The 27,147-nt window shown below is 41.0% G+C and overlaps 2 protein-coding genes across 10 annotated transcripts in view; both read left to right on the top strand.

Annotated features, from left to right (window-relative positions):
- N4BP2L2 (NEDD4 binding protein 2 like 2) overlaps positions 1-13,911 on the top strand; it is an 86,711-nt gene extending 72,800 nt beyond the window's left edge. For 3 of the 5 annotated variants that reach the window (XR_008294902.1, XR_008294906.1, XR_008294905.1), the window contains one exon: positions 11,722-11,871. The gene's annotated coding sequence lies outside the window, so the exon portion shown is untranslated. Of the gene's footprint in view, positions 1-11,721 lie in introns of all 5 variants that reach the window. The other 2 variants (XR_008294891.1, XR_008294890.1) reach the window with 2 other exon arrangements.
- Positions 53-27,147, top strand: part of N4BP2L1 (NEDD4 binding protein 2 like 1) — a 40,337-nt gene continuing 13,242 nt past the window's right edge. For 4 of the 5 annotated variants that reach the window (XR_008294923.1, XM_027064655.2, XM_027064654.2 and 1 more), the window contains exon 1: positions 53-5,758. Coding sequence is in view for 4 of the 5 variants with exons in the window: in XM_027064655.2 (XP_026920456.2) it covers positions 5,553-5,758 (206 nt within the window). In the remaining variant the exon portion in view is untranslated. The remainder of the gene's footprint in view (positions 5,759-27,147) is intronic. The other variant, XM_027064652.2, reaches the window with a different exon arrangement.

Raw genomic sequence — 27,147 nt, 5'->3', positions numbered from 1 at the left:
TTGCATCAGGATGGAAGGGTAGGCCTTATATCCAAGTATAGGTCCATGGTTCCATTTCTCAAATTCTGAAATTGAAAAGGCTTTGAAAATCACAAGTTGTTTTTAGTTTGTTTTGTTTCTTATATGTTTGGCATTAAAACTAATTTGGTAGCAAAGCTTGGCCCACACAGGTTAATTTTACTCCTTATTTATCCTACCTAGTGTGACTGTTCATACATTTCATTGCTGAAATATGAATGTGTTTAATTACCACGGGGTAATTGCCATGGGGTGCTCAGTCCCCACTCAGAATGTGAGGTTATATATATACACATACACACATACTGTGTACCTTCAATAGGCAAACACGTGCTTTCTGAATTCTGAAACATATCTGACCTCAGGGGTGTTGGTTAGGGATCGTGGGTCTTGCACCATCTACAAAATTGCACCATCTTTCAAAATTCTGTTTTAGTTTGCTTGTATTGACCAGTCTTCAAATAGGAAAATTCATATTTGAAAAACAGAAATGAGGGGGTGATTATGCAACAAGTAGGCATTTACCTAATCCCTCTATTTTCAGAAAGGGAGGATCTGTCTTATCTTACTTCCTACTCCACCCTATCTTTACTGTCTGATCTTCTCCAGGGAATAAACCTCTGGGCTTCTCGAGGGGATGAGCAATTGCCTGACCCTGGATGTTTGTTTCCCAAGCAGACTTTCCACTGGCCTGCCTGTTAAAGCCCACTTCCAGCCCCAAATCTTCTAGTGCCTGAAATTTTAGGGGTTATGCAGGGTAAATTGTGTTGACTCATGGCTTTCTATAACTCAGGGGATTTCTGGGGGGGGGGGGGGGAGGTTTGGGTTTGTTTGTTTATTTGTTTTTGCCAAATTAACACTTGGTCTTTGCTTTCTAGTTTTCAAATTTTTGTTACTGTGATATTCTGTCTTTTTTCTTATAATTTATGCTTAAAAATAATAACAAACTGCCCCCCCCCAAAAAAAAACCTCTTAAATTTTAGTGGGGTTTCAAGGAGGGAGTGGAAGTTAAATATTTGTGCTCCATCTTCCATAGTTATTAGGAATTAAGTGCTTTATTTAAAATAGCTGTGCTTTTTCTTACGCTTCTTTCATGCAGCTTTAGTTTATCTTTCTACTAGATGGTGGGTCTGTTCCAGACAGAAACCAGGGTTTTCAGTGTTTGCTTGAACTCCGTAAGAGTCTTGCTCTCAGAGCCACTGTGAAACTGGACTTGCCTTTGGCCCAGGATGGGATGATTTCAGGGAGGAGCTGACCAGCAACAGGGTCCAAGCCCAGGTAGCTACGGAGGGGATTCTGACATCTGGCAAACCTTGCTCTCCTAGAGGCCTTCACCAGTGGCATTTATGGATTTCTAATGAATACATTAGAATCCACACTGCCATGCCTTATCCAAGGGTATTGTTATGATTATTTTAACAATGAGAGGGGCATCTGGGTGGCTCAGTCGGTTAAGTGTCCGACTTGAGCTCAAGTCCTGATCTCGCGGTCCGTGAGTTCAAGCCTCGTGTCAGGCTCTGTGCTGACAGCTCGGAGCCTGAAGCCTGCTTCAGATTCTGTATCTCCCTCTCTCTCTCCGCCCCTCCCCTGCTCACATTCTGTCTCTCTCTTTCTCAAAAATAAATAAACATTAACAAAATTAACAAAAATATTTTAACAATGAGTGCAGCATAAGTAGCGACCCATTCTGAAACACCTTTATGCTGTATTGGTACAAACCGGCTGACCATCTACCCAGGCTTGTATTTGGGTTCCAGAATGTCCCTAGTTTTTCCCAGGCACTGTCTTTATTATCTTGCCCTAATTTCCAGAATGGAGCTTTAGAAAAATGGGCTGGGGCTACCCTTCTGCTCCCAGGCTTCCTCCTCAAAGCTTATAATCCTCAAGTGCCCTTGTGTACAGAGGCACATAGATGCTGTGGAAAAGATATGGTCCTCCCCTTGGGGGAGGGGTGTGGCACTGAAAAGAGTAACGGGTGGAATGTGGGAGGCAGGGAGGCAGAAGCAGGTGGGGCACAGCCTTGTCCAGAGAACATTCTGCGTGGCGGGCCTCTCCCAGGCCACCAGAGTCCTGTGCATTTCCTCTGTCAGTTCAGCCAGGTGGAACACAGAGGCCACATGACTTCTCTTCCCTTGTGCCCCTGCCCCTAACTTCTAGCTTCCTTCCGCCTCCACGTGGCTTCTAGGGGAAGGAGGAGAGAAGAGCAGGGAGGGAGCAGTGTGAGAAGAGAGGAGGACAAGGTCCTACCTCTCACTGGTCAGATTATGCAGAAAGGTGACAGCAGGTGCAAGCTGGAGGCACCAGAACAATCAGGAGTCCACCGCAGAAACAGTTAAGCAGGCAAAGGTAGACGTCTTTCCTGTCCTGTCCATGCACACCACTTATATAACAAGAGGAATACATGTGGAGATAAGACTAATGTATGTTTTTGAGTAAAAACATTAGATAATTCTTGGTAGGGAAAGAAGAGACACAGGACTAGAGAGAGTTGCGAAAGCTACTGCCTACATGTTTGAAATGGCTCTACGGTGTTAAAGGGTCTTGGGAAGCTCCATCCTGGCTTCAGACTTTCTGCCATCTTGGCATCTCTGGGGTGGAAACCTGGGGCCGATTCATAATCAAGCATTCCAAATCCTGGGTTATTTGGAACCGTAGGTTTGAGGGTTAAGTTCCTGGTTTTCAGTAGCCCCTCTTGTGTACCTCCTCATTTTCCCATGTCTTTTAAACAGTGGCAATTAGAGAAACATTTGAATGTATCTGCATTTGCCGAAAATGACCTACAGTTTTCTTTACATCTGTCTTCGTAGTGGTTTCTGGTGCAGCAAAGTGGGACTGTGCTGGTCATCACGTAAGCGAGAAATGGAACGAAACCCCAGAGCTCAAGAGTTGGTTGGTTCAGATGAGGGCACTAAGGAGTGTTATCACAGGGGTCCTCTGACTCGGAGGGTAGCCCAGCTCTCTGGAGGCTGGCACCTAGATAGAACCAGGAAAGATTTGAATGCAGGCTAACAGCAAGCTGGCCCTCAGATCTGTCAGTACGTTTACTGACTGCTCCTTAGCCGACATTATCACCGTCACACCTGCCTGTGGAGAAAGTAGTTTAGGTCCACATTACAATTGTGGACCCATACATCTTCCGAATGTCAGGCTATGTTGTTAGATCTTGGGGTGGCAAGGGTGACATCGTTTCTATTTACGGTCTAGTGGGAGGAAACAGATACACAGACAGATAGCTTTAAACAGGGTGGTTTTGAGGAATAAATCAGAGAGAACAGCCAGAACTTGTTGACTAGTTAAACGTGGGGTTTGAGGGAAAGGAAAAGCATCTAGGGTCCCTTCCAGGTACTGCTGACCATTTTCTGCTCCTGAAGCTCTTTCTCCCTGGGCCTCCATACACCTCTCTCTACCTTCGAGTTCTGTCTGCTTGGCTGACCATTCTCTCACACTCTCCCTTGGCAGATGCCCCTCAGAGACACAGTCCTCAAATGCTGGTGTCTCCTGGCCCCCTCTTCAGCCGTCTGCTCTATTGTCTGTCTTGTTTTCATAGGGCAAGGATTTCCAAAACTCTGTCTCTAGCTCAGACCTGTCTTCTGAACAGCACACTCGTATTTCCCAGCCTCTACTTGGTAGTTCCATCTGCCACAGACCCTGCAGATTCCTTGTGCCAAGACCTCTAGACCCCAAAGCTGTGTGTCCTCCTGTGCCCCCTCCCACGTGGCCTGGGCCCCCCTCTGTAGAGGAACATAGAAGTGGATGGAGGTCTCATGCAGCACTAATAGAAGCACCCCAGCCACACGTGTAATTTAAACTTTTCTGGTAGCCACATTAAAAAAGCAAAAAGAAACAAATGAAATTAACTTTAATAACATACTAACCCTATGCACCCGACATATTATCATTTCAACACCTAATCACTATAAAAATTACTGAGATATTTTACCTTTTTTTCATACTGCCCCTTCAAAATTCAGTGTGTATTTCAATCTCTATTTATACTAGCTACATTTCAAGTGCTCAACAGCCCCATGTGGCTGGTGGTACTCGTTTTGGATAGTGCAAGTCCAAAACGAAAAGGGTAGTATTTGAGGCTGGGCAAAAACACTCTGGTAAGAAGTATGATAGAACACACAGAAGGAAGGGATATGTACATGAAAGCATCGCTATTTTTATGAGTCATGTGTGTTCTCTGTTCCTTATGGTTTTCCCCTAATATGTAGAGCAGCTTTTGAAATTCTCATCTTTCTCAGCAGTGTCAAGATCCTACCTCTGATTCTAGGAAGGGATTTTCAAGGAAGAGCAGCTCATCTCCTTGCCCCCACCCCTCCAGGGGAATCCCAAGGTTGGATTCTCAGCACAGAGCCCCTCCCTACTTGGGCCTTCCTTCCAAAGTTTCTTGTGAAATCTCTGGATTTTGTTTAAGAAGGAAGTTGCTTTTCTTCACAATGCCTTTTCAAAATTTTCATACCTTGGCTGCCAAAAGCAAAATGTATGTACTTTACAATAATTATTACAGCCAAAGCCACCATACGTCCTGGATCTTTCCAGCATGGTATTTTTAATATTGTCTCTTTCAGTACATGCGTCTTGAATTTTGGTTCAAAAAATAGGATCACTCTGTCACACTCTTGAGTGTGAAATACTGGAGAGTGCTATGGTGATCAACCAACTGGCGCTCACCAGTTCCTGGAACTTAGAACTCAATTCTGGATACTTCTCTAGAAACGATTTCCATAGACTGCTCCTTTTCCCGGGGAGGCCATGTCTTTTCAGATGGAAGCAGAGCAATATGGTCTTTCCTTCCCTTGAGCCCCAGTTTATGCTACTATTGATAGATCAATCTGAGTTTTAAGGGGTGCTTTTTCCAATGCAGAGACTTAAAGTTATGTTGAGGCAGCAAAGCTTTCTAAGAATGTTTTTTTGGCAGTCTGATAAAGAAGGATTAAAAAAAAAACCCAAAAACGATAGAGGCCCGGGACAGTGGTATTAGCAGCTGGGACACTAGCCAGATATTGGTGCTCACAAATTGGGGAGGACAATGGACTTTACTGTTAACTATTCAAAATGCTGTTCACGTTCTGTAATCGTCAACTAAAATTATTTCACTTTCAAGGTCTAGGCCAGTCAGGGGTGGGGTGGAGGAGGGCTGTTGCAGAGAGCCTGACTTCCACGGCGGGCGGCCCGGGGCAAGTGTCCCAGTGTCCCAACAGGCAGGCCCTCCCGCCACTGGGCGAAGGGCACCGAGAGGCAAGGGAGGGAGTCCGAGAGCGGGACGGGCGGGGGGGGGCGGGGGGGGCTCGGGGAGAGCGCGTCACTCAGGTTTTCCTGGCTGCCAGTCTCCCAGCGTCCCCAGCTTTCCAGGTAGGGACGCCCCCTCCCACGCAGCGCGGTTCGGTCGGGTGGGAAGGAGGGGCTGGCCTCCAAGCGCCCGCCCCTCCATCTATCACATGGCCGGAGAGCCACAAAAACAACAGCTTTGGCCAAGACCGTGACTTCAGGAAAGGAAACCCGGGGCTCTCGCAGCCGGCCCCCACCCCATGGAGGAGAGTTTTCTTGAATCCTTTGGGAGGCTGAGCCTCCAGCAGCAGCAGCAGCAGCAGCAGCAGCAGCAGCAGCAGCAGCAGCAACCTCGGCCGCCGGCCCCGCCGCCCCCGCGTGGGACACCTCCGCGCCGCCACAGCTTTAGGAAACATCTCTACCTCCTGCGAGGCCTCCCCGGTTCGGGGAAAACTACACTGGCCAGGTAATGACATCGGCCTGGGCGCCGGCGCGCGGACCCCGGCCGAGCGAGCCCCTGCCCCGAGCCGCTCCGCCCCGTGCCCCCCCCACCCCCCGCCGCCGCCGCGCCCGCCCGGGGTCCTGGCCCCGGCCCCGGCCCGAGCCCGGCTGCGGGGGAGCCCGCGCCGTCCCCGGTGCCCGCCTGGCCGCGGGCCGGGAGAGGAGGGCGGCCCGTCCTGTTTGTTTCCATGCTGCGCTTTCCCGGGAGAACGGATTTCGGCACTGCGCCTTGCGCAAGCCCCAGATGGCACCAGCCCCTGCCCGGCCGCCGAGCCAGGCCCCGGGCCAGCCGGGCCGAGGGAGCCTTGGCCGCCCCCAGCCCGGGGTCGGGAGGCCCGCAGGGATTCTTCTTCAGGAACCCCGGTGGCGACTGCAGAGAAAACCGCGGGGCCGCCCGCTAGCGCGCAGGCACTCGCCACAGTGCGTCAACAGGCGTTTTAAACCCGAGCGGAGACGCGAGAGGGCCAGGGGGCGGGGGACCCAAGGCAGTAGTGGCCGGGGGGCGGGGGGGGGGGGCGTGCGGCCCGCGTTGAAAATCTAGCGGATTAAGGCAGCGCTGCGTTTGCTTTGGCAGCTGCGAAGGCGCACAGGTGCAAGGGGGAGGGGGCCGGCGCGGCCGCGGCTGGCGGTCATTGACAGAGCCTCGTAATGGGCGCCCAAATTGGTTTACTCGCGAATTGCGTAAGCGGCCCTCCCCGTACAGGTCAGCGCGAATTACGCGGGCTTGTTGCCTGCAGCCTCGGAGCTGGGCCCACCGCTACAGCCTCAGTTCCCACCACTCCCCGCCTTGCACTTGATGCTCCGGCAACGTTGAACTGTTTTCTCTCCTTGCTTTTGCTGACGCTGGCCCGCCTGCCTGGCTTGCCTTCTGCCTACCTTTGCCCGACTGATTCCACTAGCCCTTTAAGGCTCAGATCTGTTACCTTACCCAGCAGCTACCCCTCCCCACCAGTAGATGCTCTCTTCTGGGCTCCTTGGCTTCCTGTTTACAGCTCTGTGACTGCGCTTGGTTTTACACATGGTTTTGTTTACCCTTCTTCAAGTTTCTTGAAGCTAGGGGCAATGGCAGAAGTAGTGCCTTGCCCTCAAAGAGCTTTCCATCTCATTAGAGAAAGAAGGCTAGCCATAGAACCATGGACCTGCTGCAGGAGAATCAAGGTAGCATACTTTCAGGAGCTGATTTGGATGATACACAGATGATACAAAATGGTGAGAGCAGGATCTGGGTCCACTGGGGTCAAGGAACTGTGACAGCCTTGGTGATGTGCTGCCAGCTTTAATCAGGATTCCTGGCTGATTTGTGGAGTAAAAGTCTTTAGCCAAACAATATTGCTACATTTTCACAGATTAAAGGATGGGTGACTTCCAAAGGGTCATTGGTGCCCTTTCCTACGACACACACATTTCAATAGACCTGCTGTCTGGTTATGGAGGTGGAGGGTGGAGCGTGGGGGAGGCTGCTTAGAACGCAGCAGAACTTGGATATTTCATGCTACAGTCATGGTGGGTACATCTGTTACAAACTAAGTATCTTCTGAATTCAAATCCCATTTAGTTTCACTTTGACTTTGCTGATCTGTGGCCTGTGGCACACTGAATGTCAAAGAAGGAAGTAAACATCTTTGGCCAGATTTTGTTTTTAACTACTCAGAAGGGAAGTGATAGGATGAGTTGGAAGGAAAGTGCATAGAATTGAATGTCGGAAGCCACGGGTTCTGGATCTTAGACTCCTCATCTGTAAAGTGAGTGGGTTGGCCTGGGTGGTCTTTAAGGTTCCTTCTGGCTCTAACATTCTACACTTTTAGGATTTTAATTCCTGGTTGACATTTGGCTAAGCAGAAGACATCGGATGAGAGACCAGCTTATTAAAGAACATCTCTCTAGGGACGACTGGCGTGAGCACTGGCCTGGGAGTCTGAAGATTGTGCCTTTAGATTCTCTTCATCACGAAAGCTGGTGACTTTCGGCAATCACCTAGCTTCTCGGGGACTCATTTTCCTTATGTGTGTGAATACTAAGAAGGGATTAGATGAGGTGATCTGTTGAAGACCCTTCTGGTTCTTAATTTCTAGTTGTCAGACTTAAGCACGGTTTAATGGCTAAGTAAAGAGCTCTGACCTTGGAGTCAATTTATGGCTTCCAGTCCAAGCTCTGCCACTCACTAGCTATGTATGATCTTTCCTCGGCTCCTCTGCACCTTGTTTCCTTCTCTGTTAAATAAGGATATCCACTCTGTTCACTTCAGAAGACTCTTGCAGAGGTTAAATGTGTGTGAGAGAACTCGCTAAACTTTAACGTGCTATATACATTTTAAGAGGTATTAGTTGCTGCTTCAGACGTTGATCAGCTGAGATAAATCTTCAAGGCGTCACTTGGGAGAAGCCTGGCCCTGAAATGAAGCAGGCAGCTAGCTGGAAGTTGACTTTGTGAGTTCTCCCGCTTGGGACTTCTGGAGGCAGAGGAGCCTTGGCACTTTGGGGGGTGGGCGGTGCATTTACAAAGCAGTCTGGGGAGTAAGCAAGGAACCAGGCCACAGCTCAGCAAGAAGGGAGGCCTGCAGTAAGGACAGAGTGGTATGGTGGATGTCACAGGCCGTGGTCCTCAAGGACCTGCCTTCGCCTCTCTTCTGGGGCGTCGGGTGGGCGAGAGAAGGAAAATGGCAAATTGTTAAAAAGTACACATGTGTAGAAAGTAGTAAAACTGTAAGGCTCTCTTATGTATTGTTGGATTCTTGGAAATTCATATTTTCTTCTATGTATTTTCCAAATTTTCTATAATGAATATGTACTTTTTGAATCCGAAAAATAAAAATTTTAAAAATTGGAGGAGATCGTTTTTACAAATGTGGGTTCTTCTTTTTCTGCTGTTATTTCTCATTTGATTAAAGAAATAATAAAAGTTATTGAAATTAGGATATGTCTTGTCTTCCAAATCACTGATAGATTTTTATGCTTTTCAACCAATATGTTTTTATAGTTTGAAGGGGCTCGAATGTTGAAACCTTCTATTTAAATTCTTTGGACATATTTAAAAAACAGAGTTTTACCAGGTTTAAAAAAAATTTGAGTACAACAGAATACTAAAAACTTAGCATGCCCCCTAAATCTGTTTTATTACCTCTATTTCATGGAAAACAAAACAAAACACAAACCACAAACATTTCAAAAATAGTTTCTTACCATTGACCTGTAATTCCTACTTCCAGGAATTCATCCTAAGGTAGTAATTGGACAAGCTCATGAATATAGGGGAGTGTTCATCACAGAGTTTTTTATATGATAGAAAAAAAAATGTGAGCCAACTTAAACATACAGAAATAGAGGATTAGCTTATAAGTCATGCAGTCATTAATGGGAACATAGATATATTTGACATGCAAATATATTCATTCCCCCCATTAAGTTAAAAAGCCTAATAACAAAGCTGTCTATCAAAAATCCCATTTTCTGTTCAAAGAAAGAGGGCCTACATATACTCACATGAAATGTGTAAAAAGGTATCTGTTGGTGGTTGTTGACATCAGATAGTAGGATTATGGACTTTTCCTACCAGACTTACTTTCTCATTTTTCTATGACAAATATGTGTTACTTGTTAACTTTTTAAAGTTGAAAATAGTTTTGTGGAATGACTTGGCTAGATAGACTCAGGTTGTGTGACAAAACACTTACTAAATAACACAATAAATGTGTCATTTTCTATATGAAAAATTTTTCCTAGGTTTATTCTTAGTTGGAAATATAGTAGGAGACTTTTTTAATACACAAGATTGATTGTAATTACTTATTGTTATTAATTTTGTTATCAAGTAATTATTAAATATTTTATTAATTATTAGCATATGAACTAGCATGCGCCACTTGATTCTTTGACACCTCAGGTTCTTTTTCATTCAAATGGAGCTAATATTTCATTAATAAGTTTTTTGTTGGGGATTTAAGATACTATGGTAAACAGTGATCCTATAATTATATGTGTGAGGGCACTGTGGAATTCGTGGGCTACATAAATACTAACTCTTGTTAATTATTCACTAATCAATAATAATAGCAGTTGCTGGGTACTTAAAAGACTATTAGTACTTGCTCAATAAATAAGATTAAGAGAAGGAGCTCACAAAAGGCTAACAGATGGAAAACAATAATCAATACACTACTGTGGGTAAGTGAGCTCTGATGGGGAAGAGCATTTTATATGCTTTTGGTGTTCAAGATCAGGTTGGTCACTGAGGATGATTAGGAAGATAGGAAAACTATGGAAGAGATCGTCTCTGCCACGTGGGAATGGTTATTGAGCTGGCCTTGACGAGGGGGAGGATATGGCTGAACAAAGAAAAAGGATTAGCGACATGAATTGGGAGAGCTGGGTGTTCTAGGCTAGTGAGGAGGATGGCTTGACTGAGTGGACAGTTCATATCTGTGAAGGTGTTGGTTAGGTTAACACAGAGCCAGATCACCGGAAACATCAAAACCTGCACAAAGGAGTACCGAGTTGATAGAAGAAATAGGATTCCAGTCCCAAGACCCTTTCACTCTCAGCAGATGATCCAGGACTATCTGTTTCCACAGCTGCACTGAAAAACTCACCTGGATCTGCATCTATCCTTTCCTCTTACATCAATGAAAGCATCTGTGGACGATCTGTTTCCCTCTATGCTTTGCAGTGTGTGTGTGTGTGTGTGTGTGTGTGTGTGTGTGTGTGAAAATATCCCCCCTTTGGGGCCATTTTAACCATTTTTTAAGTGTGCAATTCAGTGGCATTAATTATATGATGTTGGGCAACCATCACCAGTATCTATTTCAAGAAACTCTACCCATTAAGCAATAACCCCCCATCCCTGCTTCTCCTTAGCCCCTGGTAACCTCTGATCTGTTTTCTGTCATTATGTATTTTACTACTCTAGATACCTCATGTAAGTGGAATCATAACAATATTTGTCTTTTTGTGTCTGGTTTATTTCATTTGGCTTAATGTTTTCAAGGTTCTTCTAGGTGGTAGCCTATATCAGAACCTCATTACTTTTTATGGCTGAATAATATTCCATTTCATGGATATACCACTAAATTGTCCATTTGAAAGGAAATGGCAAGAGTAAAGGGTGGTCTTTCCTTCTGTTTTTAGGCCTTATTTGAAACGTGTTGTCAACCTTATGTCAGTTCCCTGGAATTTCTTTAAATCTTTACATTTCAGTCAAAGTCTAGGAACCAGGCTCTAGTACATGTTGCATCTTTTGCCATGTTCCGGTTCCCTTTGGCAGTGTCACAAATGGTTTGCAACATGGATTCGGTCAGGTGCAAAGGATGTTTGCCGACAGCTATCTTTTCTTTTGTTCGTGTCTCTGGATAACATGAAATTTTCCACTAAGTGAGATACTGTTTCATTATTTTTTGGCACTAAACTTTCCAAGGAAGCAAGAGGATGCTTTCCTGATGTGACACACTGATAAGACAGAGGCAAGGACGAAGGTAGACTTTGCAAGCGGACACGGTGACATGTGGGAAGCAGTGAGGAGGGATCAGTTAAGTTAGCTAACTGTAGTAGTGAGAGGTTAAAGCCCAAAGCATACCGTGCTCCACGGCCTACCCAGCCAGCAGGCTTGGGCCATGCATTTTTATTTATGAGGCCAGGGCTCTTATAAATAAAAGCAAGGTCAAAATAGAAAGTTTGCGGTATTCCAAGTCTGTGTATATGAAAATAAAGGATCAGGTAGGTGGACATATCAGATCTTTATTCACTGAAGTCTACTTGGAGAAACTACTAGTTTTTTTACATTTTTAATGATTTTCCTAAGGTGGGTTTTAAGCTTCTCTGCTGAGCATCTTCTGAGAGTCCTTACAACACCTCTCTCTGGAGGTTGGGATGAATAAGGACTATAAGGACTATAAGGACTATGAATATGAATAAGGACTATGCTTTAAATGTTTCACAGGGAGGAAGAATATACAGTGCGATATGTGTTTATAATTACTTGGTGGAAAGGCTGCCCAGCTATACAGGAGATTCTCCACCATCGTAGTCCTGGAGCCATTGGGAAAGTAGAAGAACACGCTGCTGAATTGGACCAAGATAATATTGCAGGTGTGGTTTATGACTAGAGAAGCAGTAGAAATAGAGGAAGAAATGAAAGGGGAAGAATGTGTTCATAGGAAGATCTCAGACATGCACAAGATGTTCCCTTAACCTAATCCAAGCCTAAGACACTGAGAAGTTAAACATCTTGATCAGGGTCACAGGGATGACTTCCTATTTCTAGTGCAGAGCTTTTACTTCTGCACCAAAGGAAGAGGCCACTGGGAGTGACCTCGTGAAAGACTAATGAAGTTGGTTTTGAATTTGTTGTTTAATTAAAAAATGCTTACGTGGTCTATTAAAGGGGCTAAGTTTACCTGGATTAACTCTTAGAGTAAGAAAGTCACCTTTTATTATTTGTCATTATTGATGATATATTTCTTTGGCTATAAAAAATACCAGGGAATTGATTTTCTTTATTAATGTGGTACCACTGGGACAATGGGAGGGGATGATTTAGATTTTTTAATAAGTACTCATATTTATCCTGATTATGGTATGTTGGAGAGAGATGTAGTCAATATCCAACCCCCGAGGGTCTGAAGTCCCTTCCTCATCTACTCACAGGATAAGACATTTGTAATTCAATCTAGTGACTTAGTTCCCTCTTGGCATTTCAGTGAACTCTTCTCTATTTAATGGCACCATTCTAGGCCCATTCAGACTCTAGAGGAACCCAATAAGGAATTGTTTGTTTTCACTCCAAATTATCTAAAGAGACCTAGGCTCTATGGATTGAGGACATTGTACAATAAGGAAAAACTGACCTAATTTCTGATTGTTCCTTCATAAGGATCTCTATGGCATCATGTGTATGACTTGGGGAGAAGGCTATCTGGTTTTATCAAGGTAAGAGCCGGGAAAAGAGAAGGGAGAAAGGAAAGAAAGTATACATTTATTGAGTGCTAACTGTGTGCTTGGCAGTTTATAGACGCTGACTTATTGGATCTTTACAATAACCCTACGATATGGTTGATTTCATTTTATAAGCGAGGAAATTAGAATCAGAGAATCATGCACTTGGTCCTGAGATTCCAGATTTTGTAATACACAAAGTGGTCTTACCTACTAGGGATGTTCATGAACAAACACACATACATCTGCTTTTCATAGTTACTAGGAATCCTGTTGAGGCATGATTGTATAGCGAGGATATTTCAATGTTCCTTTTCACATTTTTTAAGGATATTTTAAGAGGGGCTTTCTCTGCTCTCGAAAGTAGCACCTCTCCAGCATTCTTTGCCCTGTACTTTGACTTCCTTTTCTCCCTTACAGTAGCACCCCCTGCCATATGGTTACTTATTATCTATTTATTTTACTAGAAGGTAGCTTTGTGAGACGTGTTGTGAGCTCCTTGATATCAGGAAATATTTTTTCTTCAGCTTCTGAGAGAAGGTCTGGCACCTAGTAGGCCTACGTCACTAAATATTTGATGGATTTGTCAGTGCCAGAAGCTTCCTAACAATTGCCAGCTCAGTTGTCAGCATGGGACTCGAGTAAAGCACAAAAGTGAAAAGGAGATTATTCACACAAAGAGAGGTGTAAAAGAATGAATGGGCTGTGGAGAATAGATGAGAGAAACAAAGCATAGGTCCAGCCATCTGCTCCAAAGTCCTCTTCCATCGGTACACAAGAAAATCCTTCCTGTGTTTTACACGTGAAGATGTTGGATGTGCCTCCTTCACCACCCAGGAGTCACACTAAAGAGGGGTTTAAAAATTAGAATGAAAGATGCAGCTGCTTTCACAGAGAAGCAGCAGCCAACGGTTTTCCGTTCAACCACTGTTCTGTTGTCTATAACTGACTTAGGACATCTTGGGAAAACACAGCAAAAAACAAGTTAACACTGAGGTAGGTGTGCTTCTGATTCCTCCTATTCTGAGCATGGCTGAAGTGACCAACAATAGAAACATGGGGACACCTGTACCATTGCTAGATTCTACAGAAGGGAGTTGTTCACATGCAAAAAAAGGAAGTTCTCATAGGTAGAGTGGAGTGGGATGCACTGGGCCTTGAGGGCTATCTGGGAGTCTGGTAGGCATTCACATGCCCTCCTTTGGAGGCACGAGGGGTAAGAGCAAGAGGGAGCAGTAGGACAGACTGGGAACTCCTCGCTGCAGTCTCCTTAGCCACGGTGGCTTGGTGGTATCCATGGGGCTGGCAGTGGTTGAGTTGCATCTTTCCAACTCTTTACAATAGGGCAAGGTTCAGCTTTGACATGGTGTTTGGAAGCACCAACAAGGTCAAGCCACACCAGGCCTCAGGGGAAACTGTCCCAAGTCATTAACAGCCATGGTTCCCTCCCCATTCTCTTCAGGGTGTTGGGTCATAGAACTTGTTCCCTACTTCCCAGTTTAAAGCCCTCGAGGAGGGGGCACCTGGCTGGCTCAGTTGGTCGAGCATCTTACTCTTGGTTTCGGCATAGGTCATTATTTCACAGTTCCTGGGAAACTGACGGCACAGAGCCTGCGTGGGATTCTCCCTCTCTCTCTGTGCCTCCCCTGCTCGCTCTCTATCTCTCTGAAAATAAAAAAATAAACATTAAAAAAGAAATAAAATCCTTGAAAAGAATATCAGTAACATCAGAGGAAGTACTGGGATCCAAGAAGAATCCTCTCTTCCAGTCCCCTTTGGGGGTAAACCCAAGGGTTAGGTAAAATTCTCAATGTACAAAGATGAGTAACTAGAAATTCTCCTCATACAGTTTGGGGCTATATAAAATGAGTTTGCATAACTAAGGAAATAGAGCTTAATATTCCAGAACCATTCATATCTTCAGCAGGTGTTTATTGAGTATGTCTCATGTGCTTGACATTCTTCTATTTGCTTAGAATACAGCAGTGAACAAAACATTCCTGCCTTCATGGAACATATATTCTATCAGAGAAAAACATTTTTCTGAAAGGAAGAAACTTTTAAACAACACCTGCTCTGTTCTTTCAAAAAACAAAAAAGGATCCCATAGCTACTCCTCTTGATGTATCTAGCCTCAGGAAACGTTCAACGTATGCATGCGAAGGGAGATGGGCACAATGATGTTCATTGAAACTTGTTCATAGTAAGGAAAACTGCAAACAACCTAAATGTCACTAGAGAAAAGGATAAATGAATGTGGTTTGTTTGTTTTATAGCACTCACGCGTAGTGGTTTAGTGTGCAGCTCTGGGGCCGGAAGTCTAGGTTTTAATCTAGCTGTAGCACTCAAGGGTCTTTGTTTTCTTCCAGCTTTAATGAGATATCATTGACATATGACATTTGTTTTGTTGTTTAGATTCCACATATAAGTGAAATCATTTTTGTATTTGTCTTTCTCTGTCTGACTTATTTCACTTAGCATTATAGCCTCTAGGTCCATCCATGTTGTCACAAATGGGAAGATTTTATTCTTTTTACGGCTAATATTTCATATATACACCACATCTTCATTATACATTCATCTGTTTATGGACGCTTCGGCTGGTTTCATTTTTTGTCTATTGTAAAAAATGCTGCAGTGAACATGGTGATGCATATATCTCTTCAAATTGGTGTTTTTGTTTTCTTCCAGAAGTGGAATGGCTGGATCATATGGTAGTTCTATTTTTAGTTTTTTGAAGAACCTCCATACGATTTTTCACAGTGGCTGCACCAACTTAAAATCCCACCAGCAGTGTCTGAGGGTCCTTTTATCCACATCTTACCTTACTAAAAAAATTAAAATCTTTTATTTCTTTGTGATAATGGCCATTTTGCCTGGTGTGTGGTGATATCTCATTATGGTTTTATTTACATTTCCCTGATTATTAGTGATGTTGAGCACCTTTCATGTTTCACCTGTTTCATGTTAGTGTAGGTCTTCTTTGGAGAACAATCTATTCAAGTCCTCTGCCCATTTTTAAATGAGATTTTTTTTTTTTATAATAAGTTGTGTAAGTTCTTTATACATTTTGGGTATTAACCTCTTACTGGATGTATGACTTGCAAATACCTTCTCCCATTCAGTAGATTTGCCTTTTTATTTTGTTGACGGTTTCCCTCAATGTGCAAAAGATTTTTACTTTGATGTAATTACATTTGTTTGGTACAGCTTTTGTTGCCCTTGCCTAAGGACACGAGTCCAAAAAAATATTACTAAGAATGATGTCAAAGAGCTTACTGCCTATATTTTCTTTTTGGAGTTTTATGATTTCAGGTGTTACATTCAAGTCTTTAATCCACCTTGAGTTTATGTATATGTATGGTGTAAGAAAATGGTCCAGTTTCACTCTTTTGCATATGGTGTCCAGTTTTTCCAGCATCATTTATTGAAGAGACTGTCTTTTCTCCATTGTATATCTTGCCTCCTTTGTTATGGATTAATTGGTTATACAAATGTGGGTTTATTTCTGGGCTCTCTATTATATTTCATTGATCTATGTGTCTGTTTTGTGCCGGTAATATATTGTTTTGATTAATACAGCTTTGTAGTGTAGCTTGAAATCAGGGAGAATAATACCTCCAGCTTTGTTTTTCCTTCTTAAGATTGCTTTGGCTATTTGGGGTCTTTTGGTGTTCCATACAAATTTTAATATCATTTGTTCTAGTTCTGTGAAAAATACTATTGGTATTTTGATGGGGATTGTATTGAATCTGTGATCGCTTTGGGTAGTATAGACATTTTGACAATATTAACTCTTCCAACCCATGATCACATTGTATCTTTCCATTATTTGTGTTGTCTTCAATTTCTTTCATCAATAAAATCTTTTTACAGTTTTCAGAGTACAGGTCTTTAACCTACTATGTTAAATTTATCCCCAGGTATTTTATTCTTTTTGATGAGGTTGTAAATAAGATTGTTTTCTTCATTTTTCTTTCTGATAGCTCATTATTCGTATATACAAATGTAACCAATTCTGCATGTTAATTTGGTATTCTGGAACTTTACTGAATTCATTTATTCTGATAGTTTTTTCTGGTGGAGTCTTTAGGGTTTTCTTTATATAGTATCATGTCATCTGTAAATAGTGATAGTTTTACTTCTTCCTTAACAATTTGAACCAACCATTTTATTTTTCTTGTCTGATTGCTGTAGCTAGGGGTTCCAGCACTCTGTTGAATAAAAGTGGCAAGAGGGGCAAGAACTTGTCTTGTTCCTGATCTTAGAGGGAAAGCTTTTAGCTTTTCACCATTGAGCATGATGTTTATCATGCTGTAGATTTATCATATATGGCCTTTATTATGTTGAGGTATTATGTCCCTTTTTGGAAGTTTTGAATTATAAATGGATGTTGAAGGTACAAACCAAGGCAAGCACTGGAGTGAGACAAGGGCCACCTACAATTTGGCCCTCCTGCTGCAGGTTCTTCCCATCCCCCCTGGGGCCTGGACCATCTCATCCTATGGTCTCCCTCCAGGATCCACATACCAGGCCTCCACTTTCAGCTGTGTTCTTGGCCTCATGTCTGGGACCCCAAGGAGGGCTGCCCAGCCTAATGCCTGAAAGACCTTGCTTGGGCCACACAGGCTAGCTATCATGGTGCCTAGTGGCCACGAGGATAAAAATGGATGTTGAATTTCGTCAAGTGCTTATTCTGTAACTAATAAGTTAGCTTATTCTCTAATTAGATGGTCATATGATTTTTATTCTTTACTTTGTTAATGTGGCATATCACATTGATTGATTTGCCGATGGTGTACCATCCTTGCATCCCTGGAATAAATCCCACTTGACCATAGTGTTTGATCTTTTTAATATATTGTCAAATGTGGTTTGCTAATATTTTGTTGAGGATTTTTGCATCTATGTTCATCAGGGATACTGGCCTGAGATTTTCTTTCTTTTGTGGTGTCTTTGTCTGATTTTGCTATCAGGATAAAATGAGTTTGGAACTGTTACTTCCTCTTTAATTTTTGGAACAATTTGAGAAGGATAAACACTAACTCTTCTTTAAGTGTTTGGTAAAATTCACCTGTGAAGCTGGTCCTGGAATTTTGTTTTTTGGGAGTTTTTAAATTACTGATTCATTTTCATAACTTGTAATTGGTCTATTCAGATTTTCTGTTTCTTCCTGATTCAGTTTTGGAAGGTTGTGTGTTTCTAGGAATTTGTCCATTTCTTCTGGGTTGTCCAGTTTGTTGGCATATAATTATTTGTGATAGTCTCTTATAATTCTTTGCAGTTCTGTGATGTTGGTTGTAACTTCTCTTTAGTATCTTATTTTATTAATTTGGGTCCTTTCTCTTGTTTTCTGGGGGAGTCTGATAAATCTTTTTTTCTTGATGAAGTTTATTGATTTTGTGTCTTTTCAAAGAACCCGCTGTTACTTTCATTGATCTTTTCTATTATCCCTTTTAGTCTCTATTTCATTTATCTCTACTCTGAGCTTAATTATTTCCTTGCTTCTACTACTACCTTTGGGTCTTGTTTTTTTCTTCTTTTTCTAGTTCCTTTAGGTGTAAATTTAGATTGTTTATTTGGGATTTTTCTTATTTCTTGAAATATGTCTGTATTGCTATGAATGTCCCTCTTAGAATAGCTATTGCTGTATCCCATAGATTTGGAAAGTTGTATTTCCATTTTAATTTGTCTCAAGGTATTTTTTGATTTTCTTATTGATGTATCCATTGACCCATTGCTTGGTTAGTGGCATGCTGTTTAGTCTCCAAATGTTTGTGTTTTTTCCAGTTTTCTTCTCTTAATTGATTTCTAACTTCATGCCGTTGTTATCAGAAAAGATGCTTGATATGACTTAAGTCTTCTTGAATTTATTGAGACTTGTTTTGTGGCCTAACATATGATATATCTATGAGAGTGTCCCATGCGCACTTGAAGAGAATGTATATTCTGCAGTTTTTGGATGCAATGTTCTGTATATTAAACCCATCTGGTCTGATGTGTTGTTTAAGGCCAATGTTTCTTTATTGATTTTCTGTGTGGATGATCTATTCATTGATGTAAGTGGGGCATTAAAGTCCCCAGTATTATTGTATCACTGTCAGTTTTTCCCTTTTTGTCTGTAAATATTTGCTTTATCTATTTAGGTCCTCCTATTTTTTTAAAATGTTTACTTATTTATTTTTGAGACAGAGAGAAAGTGAGAGTGAGCACAAGTGGGGGAGGGGCAGAGAAAGAGGGAGACAGAGAATCCAAAGCAGGCTCCGAGCTGTAAGCAGAGTCCCATGGGGGTTCAAACTCAGGATCTGTGAGATCATGACTTGAACCGAAGTTGGGTGCTTAATTGACTGAGCCACCCAGGCGCCTCTAGGCGCCTCTATTTATTTTGATGCATAAATATTTATGAAAGTTCTGTTTTCTTCTTGGATTGACACCTCTATCGTTATATAATGTCTTTCCTTTGTCTTTTGTTACAGTCTTTGTTTCAAAGTTGGTTTTATTTGATATGAGTATGGCTATTCCAACTTTCTTTTCTTTTCCCTTGGCATGGAATGTCTTTTTCCATCTCTTCATTTTCAGTCTGTGTGTTGTTAGAGCTAAAGTGAGTCTCTTGTAGGCAGCATATATTTTTTTTTTCAAGTCTTTTTTTTTTTAACGTTTATTTATTTTTTTCTGAGACAGAGAGAGACAGAGCATGAACGGGGGAGGGTCAGAGAGAGGGAGACACAGAATCTGAAACAGGCTCCAGGCTCCGAGCTGTCAGCAGAGAGCTGATGTGGGGCTCGAACTCACGGACCGCGAGATCATGACCTGAGCCGAAGTCGGCCGCTTAACCGACTGAGCCACCCCAGGCACCCCCAGCATATAGTTTTATAAATACTTTTTAATGTTCATTTTTGAGAGAAAGAGTGTGAGTGGGGGAAGGGCAGAGAGAGAAGGATATACAGAATCTGAAGCAGGTTCCAGGCTCTGAGCTGTCAGCACAGTGCCTGACATGCAGCTTGAATGCATGGACTGCAAGATGATGACCTGAGGCGAAGTCAGACGCTTAACCAGCTGAGCCACCCAGGAGCCCCTAGATATGTTATAAAATATTTATTTTCAGAGAGAGAGAGCGTGAGAGCGAAGGCACTTCTGTGAGCAGGGGAGGGTCAGAGAGAAAGGGAGAGAGAGAATCCCAAGCGGGCTCCACACTGTCAGTACAGAGTCTGATGAGTTCAATCCCAAAACTGGGAGATCATGACCTGAGCTGAAATCAAGAGCCAGACGCTCAACCAGCTGAGCCACCTGGGCTCCCCCTATAGATTTTTCAAAAATCCACTCAGCCACCCTATGTAATTTTATTGGAGCATGTAGCCCATTTAAAGTAATTATTGGTAGGTATGTACTTACTGCCATTTACATTTTTTTTTTCTGGTTGTTTTTGTGTTCTCTGTTTCTTGGTCTCTTGTTGTTTGATGGTTTTCTTTAGTGTTTTGGGGCCTTTCTCTTCATTTTTTTAATGTTTCTATTGTAGGTTTTTTATTTGTGGTTATGATGGGGTTCTTATATGTAGACCTATATATATATATAGGTCTATATATATATATGGATTTATTTTTCAGATGATAATCACTTAAGTTCTAACACATTCTAAGAACACTACATTTTCTATTTTATTCTATGTCATTTATTTCTGCTCTAATCTTTATTATTTCCCTTCTTCTGCTGGCTTTGGACTTTACTGATAACCCCCTAGCCAGACTTATCAAACAGGAAAGAAAAAAGACCCAAATAAACAAAATCACGAATGAAAGAGGAGAGATCACAACCAACACCACAGAAATACAAACAATTATAAGAAAATATTATGAACAATTATATGCCAACAAATTGGGCAGTCTGGAAGAAATGGATAAATTCTGAGAAATATATGAACTACCAAAACTGCAACAGGAAAAAATAGAAAATTTGAGCAGACTCATAGCCAGTAAAGAAATTGGATCAGTAATCAAAAATCTCCCAACAAATAAGTCCAGGGCCAGATGGCTTCCCAAGGGAATTATACCAAACATTTAGAGAAGAGTTAATACCCATTCTTTTGAAACTGTTCAAAAAAACAAAATGGAAAGAATACTTCCAAACTCATTCTATGAAGCCAGTATTACCTTGATTCTAAAACCAAAGACCTCAAAAAAAGAATTGCAGACCCATATCCCTGATGAATATGGATGCAAAAATTCTCAACAAGATACTAGCGAATCAAATCCAACAATACATTAAAAGAATTATTCACCACAATCAAGTGGGATTTATTCCTGGGATGCAGGGGTGGTTCAAAATCTGCAAATCAATCAATGTGATACACCACATTAATTAAAGAAAGGATAAGAACTATGTGATTCCCTCAATAGACGCATAAAAAGCATTTGACAAAATACAGCACTTTCTTGATAAAAACATTCAAAAAGGTAGGGATAAGAAGGAACATACCTCAACATCATAATAGCCATATAGAAAAGACCCACAGCTAATATCATCCTCCATGGGGAAAAACAGAACTTTCCTCTAAGGTCATGAACACAACAGGAATGTCCACTCTCACCACTATTGTTCAACATAGTGTTGGAAGTCCCAGCCTCAGCAACCAGACAACAAAAAGAAAAGGCATCCAAATAGGCAAGGAAGAAGTCAAACTTCCCCTCTTTGCAGATGACATGATACTTTACATGGAAAACCTGAAAGACTCCATCAAAAAATTGCTAGAACTGATACATGAATTCAGTGAAGTCACAGGATATAAAATCAATGTACAGAAATCTGTTGCATTTCTATACACCATTGACGAAGCAGCAGAAAGAGAAATCAAGGAATCAAGCCCATTTACAATTGCACCAAAACCCATAAGATACCTAGGAATAAACCTAACAAAAGCGGCAAAAGATCTGTACTCTGAAAACTATAGAACACCTATGAAAGAAATTGAAGACACAAAGAAATGGAAAAATATTGCATGTTCATGGATTGGAAGAACACATATTGTTCAAATGTCTATACTATCCAAAGCAATCTGTGTAGAAATCTTGCAATCCCTGTCAACACCAGGATTTTTCACAGAGCTAGCACAAACAATTCTAAAATTTGTATGAAACCAGAAAAGACCCTGATGAGCCAAAGTAATGTTGAAAAAGCCAAGCAAAGTGTGAGGCATCACAATTCTGGACACAATTCACAATTCAGCTGTATTACAAAGCTGTAATCATCAAGACAGTATGGTACCGGCATAAAAACAGACTCATACCGATGGAACAAAATAGAGAAACCAGAAATAGAACAAGTAAATGGTCAACTCATCTTTGACAAAGGAGGAAAGAATATACAGTGGAAAAAAGACAGTCTCTTCAGCAAATGGTGTTGGGAAAACTGGACAGTGACATGCAGAAAAATGAAACTGGACCACTTATACCAGACACAAAAATAAACTCAAAATGGATGAAAGACCTCAATGTAAGACAGGAAGCCATCAAAATCCTAGAGGAGAACACAGGCAGCAACTCTTTGACCTTTAGCAACTTCTTACTAGATATGTCTCTGGAGGCAGGGGAAACAAAAGCAAAATGAACTATTGGGACTACATCAGGATAAAAAGCTTCTGTACAGTGAAGGAAACAATCAACCAAACCAAAAGGAAACCTACACAGAATGGAGATGATATTTGCAAATGACATATCCGATAAAGGGCTAATAACCTAAAATCTATAAAGAATTTATCAAACTTAACACCCCAAAAATAAATAATCCAGCTAAGAAATGGTCAGAAAACAGAAACAGACATTTCTCCAAAGAAGACATACAAATGGCTGACCGACACATGAAAAAATGCTCATCATTACTCACCATCAGGGAAATAATATCAAAACTACAATGAGATATCACCTTGCACCTGTCAGAATGGCTAAATTAACAACTTAGGTAACAACAGATGTTGGCGAGGATGCACAGAAAGGGAACCCTCTTACACTGTTGGTGGGAATGCAAACTGGTACAGCCACTTGGAAAACAGCCTGGAGTTTCCTTAGAAAGTTAAAGATAGAGCTAATCTACGACCCATCAACTACACTACTAGGTATTTATTGAAAGGATACAAAAATACTGAGGGCAAATACAATGTTTATAGCAGCACTATCAACAATAGCCAAATTACGTAAAAAGCCCAGAGGTGCCTGTGTGGCTTAGTCAGTTAAATGTCCAGCTCTTGATTTTGGCTCAGATCATGATCTCATGGTCTTGGGATTGTGTGCTGGGCATGGAGCCTGCTTAAGATTCTTTCTCTCCCTCTCTCTCTCTCTGCCCCTACTCTGCTTGCATGCAGGCACTCACCACCCCCTCTCTCTCAAAAAAAAAAAAGGGGGAAAGATCCAAATGTCCATCAACTGATGAATGGATAAAGACGAAGTAGTGTGTGTGTGTGTGTGTGTGCGCACAATGGAATGTGTGTGTGTGTACACACACAATGGACTATTACTCAGCCATCAAAAAAGATTAAATCTTGCCATTTGCAATGATGTGGATGGAACTAGAGTATATTATGCTAAGCAAAATAAGTCAGTCAGAGAAAGATAAATACCATATGATTTCATTCATATGTGGAATTTAAGAAACAAAACAGATGAACATAGGGGAAGGGAAGGAAAAATAAAATAAGATAAAAACAGGGAGGCAAACCTTAAGAGACTTTTAAGAGAACAAACTGAGGGTTGCTAGAGGAAAGTTGGGTGAGGGGATGGGCTACATAGGTGAAGGGTATTAAGGAAGGCACTTTTTTGGATGAGCACTGGGTGTGGTATATAAGTGATGAATCACTAAATTCCACTCCTGAAACCAATACCACACTATATGTTAACAAACTTGAATTTAAATAAAATCTTGGAATTAAAAAAAATGAAATAAAAGCACTACATTTTTTTTTACTCCCCCCACCCATGTTTTATGTTTTTGATGCCATGTTTTATGTCTTTTATTTTTAGTATACAGATCTTTCACCTCTTTGGTTAAATTTACTCCCAAATATTTTATTGTTTCTAACACTGTTGTGAACAGGATTGTTTTCTTTATTTCTTTTTCAGATGTTTTATTATTACTATATAGAAACAACCAATGTTATTTATTTATTTATTTATTTATTTACTTACTTACTTACTTACTTCTTTTCTTTTATTTGAGAGAGAGTGTATGTGCAAGTCGGGAGGGGCAGAGGGAAAGGGAGAGAGAATCTTAACCAAGCTCCAGTCTCCAGGCCCAGGGTGGAGCCAACATGGGGTTTAATCTCAGGACCCCTGAGATCATGACCTGAACCGAAATAAAGAGTGGGACACTTAACCGATTGAGCCACCCAGGTGCCCTGAAACACAACCAATTTCTGTACCTTGATTTTGTATCCACTCACTGCTCTCAGTTGCTTCATCTGTAGCATAGGGCTTACTAACAATACAGTACTTATCTCACAGGTCTATTTGAGCATTATAGGAGAAATGTAAAGCCATGAGAATAGTGTTGGAACACAGTAAAATGTTAGCTACGTTTGCTGATAACTACATAGCAGTTAAAAGGAATGGACTAAGTCTGTATATAAACATGAATAGATATAAAAAATACACTTTCCCTTCATTTATTCATTCAACAAATATTTATTGAGTGCCTACTATATTTCGGGCAGTCTCCTAGGTACCTGAGAATAATTACTGAAAACAAAGATCGTGCCCTCATGGACCTTGTATGCCACAGGCAGGGAAGCAGATGTAAAGTATAAGGAAACTGCATATTATGTTAGGAGGTGATAAGTTCTCTGGAAAAGAGAAAAGAGAAATAGAGTAAAGGTGTTTGGGAATGCCAGAGTTAAGGGCAGGGAGGTTAGCTGAATTTTAAGCCAACAAAACAAATATAAGAAAATGTTAACAATTATCAGCTCCAGATGGTATGTATACAGATACTTGTTATATTATTATTTTTTCCTTTTCTATGTATTTAAACTTTGTTTTTTCTTGAAAATTTCTCTCCATGGTGTGAGATACAAAAATAATAATAGGTATGAAACATGAAGGGAGTTGGCAAGGAAGCAGAAAAAAATTAAAAATGAGCTAAATGAGATCTACTTTTTGAAAAGTATCCAAAGAAAATGTTGGATTTTTAAAGTCTGTTAGAGATGGAGGTGAATAGAATCACAATACAGAAAATCAAAGAGTAATATAGAAGACAAATGTGAGAATAAATATAAATAAAACCATAATAAATATAACCAAAGCAACGATTACAGGTATAATAGCACATATTTCTGAGCTGACGACCTGAACAAAAATGATAAAAATATAAACCCGGTACTTAGACATAACCTGGTAAGACTGTTGCAAAAGCTGTTAATTAACTACCTGAATTTCCTTACTTACTTTTTGTTGGGTGTGGCAGCGTGCCACTTTCTTTTTTTTAATGTTTGTTTATTTTTGAGAGAGAGAGAGCAAGTGAGCGAGCAGGGGAGGGGCAGACAGAGGGAGACAAGAATCTGAAGCAGGCTCCAGACTCTGGTAGCACAGAGCCTGACGCAGGGCTCCAACCCACAGACCTGCCGTGAGATCGTGACCTGAGCCGAAGTCGGACGCTCAAACAATTGAGCCACCCAGGTGCCCCAGTTAAACTCATTTCTAACTAAAACACATGTGAACTATAAACATCTGTGGGAAAGGACTGTAATCCAGTAATTCTCATCAAGCCAAACTGCTGATGTGTAAAGACAATAGAAGGTCTTTCTTAGATCCACAAGAGCTGGCAAAGTATCTAACACCCATGTATCTGAACTCTGTGTAGACCTGAGGTAAAATTTAGGCAGCACAGCATCCAAGCTGTGTAAACCTGGACCAGTTATTTAATATCTTGAACACTTAGTTTCTCTAAAAACTAGAGAAAATATTATTTACTTCATAAGACTGTTATAAAGGTTAAGGAGAGATGATATATGTCAAGCTCCTTGTTTAGTACTCAGCACTCTTGAAAAGAAAAGAAAATTTATTGGAACAACCAATTTTAGCCCACCATGAGAAGAATCAAAGACATCAACAAACGGAGATCTTTGGGGCACCTGGCTGGCTCAGTAGAGCATGTGACTCTTGCTGCTTGGGTCGTTTTGAGCCCCGTGTTGGGTGTAGAGCTTACATAAGAAAGTCCTTTTATGTGGTGGTGTTCAGAAATGTCTCTGCAACAAAATGAGAATATAAAAATATAAATCATATAAAGGAAAAATTCACAACTACTGAATATAATAAAAAAAAAAGATACTGGAAAAGAAGACAATGAAGAATTTACACATCAACCTTAGTGGAAAAAACAGAAAGTCCAATAACAGGCCTCATTATTTGTTATCACTTATATATAAAGAAAGTATTTCAAAACAGTGGGGAATTGGCAAATTATTCCATTAATAGATTTGGGATGACTGGTTTTCCACGTGGAAAAAAAAAATCTAGTTAGATGCTTAACCAATACATGATACCAAAATAAAATTTTAGATGAACTGGGGAATAAAATGTAATAGAACAAAGATGAATATTTACGTAAACTTGGAGTGGGAAAGATTGATGTAAATGTATCATCAAGAGCAGAAAGTAGAAAATAAAAGATGGATACATGTGCCTAGAAAAATTTCTAAAAATTCAGACTTTTATGTCAGAGTTTATCATAAACAAAATTAAAAAGATTACATACTCAGTAAGAAACAGATAACGTTTATTAACTAAGGACATGAAAATGCAGTTCATAAAAGAGTACCTCTAAATAATTAGAAAACATAAAATAATCTTGCTGATAATCAAAGAAGTTGGGGGCAAAATAAATGCCTAACTGTAGGGCATTAGTGAAGTAAATTATGGTATATCCATATCAATATTTGTGTCATAGTCATTAAAAATAATGTCATAGAACTGTATTTCATGAGTTGGGAAATAATAGCTTTGGAAGTAAATTTGGTGAAAATTTGGTATGCTCTATATTATGTTTCTATTTTTATGTAACAAAACATCAGATACAAAATTCTATCACCTATCTACCTACCGACTTATCTACTCACCCAACTACCTATCTTTCTATCTATTTCCTGGAAAGAAGGTCAAAATGTTAATAATTATTTTTAGATGGGGTAACATAGAAACCTCCCCTTTTTTGCAGTTTTCTGTTTAAAAATATTCTGCAGTGAATATGTATGTCTTTGCTAATTAGAAAGGAAAAGCAGTATTTTTAAGGTTGTATAGACAAAGGGGCATATATAAGACACAGGGGCCAACTTGAAGGGATACCTCGTGGCCAAATATGGGACAATTTGAACATCATAAAGAATAAGGATGTTAAAGATTCCTAAAAGGGGAGAGAAAGTTCCTCTTTACAAGACAATGCCACAAAGTAAATGTAG

This window comes from Acinonyx jubatus, chromosome A1 (assembly GCF_027475565.1).
Source record: "Acinonyx jubatus isolate Ajub_Pintada_27869175 chromosome A1, VMU_Ajub_asm_v1.0, whole genome shotgun sequence".
NCBI classification, from domain to species: Eukaryota; Metazoa; Chordata; class Mammalia; order Carnivora; family Felidae; genus Acinonyx; species Acinonyx jubatus.
The sequence above is the reverse complement of the archived record's forward strand: the minus strand, read 5'-3'. Positions and strand labels throughout refer to the sequence as shown.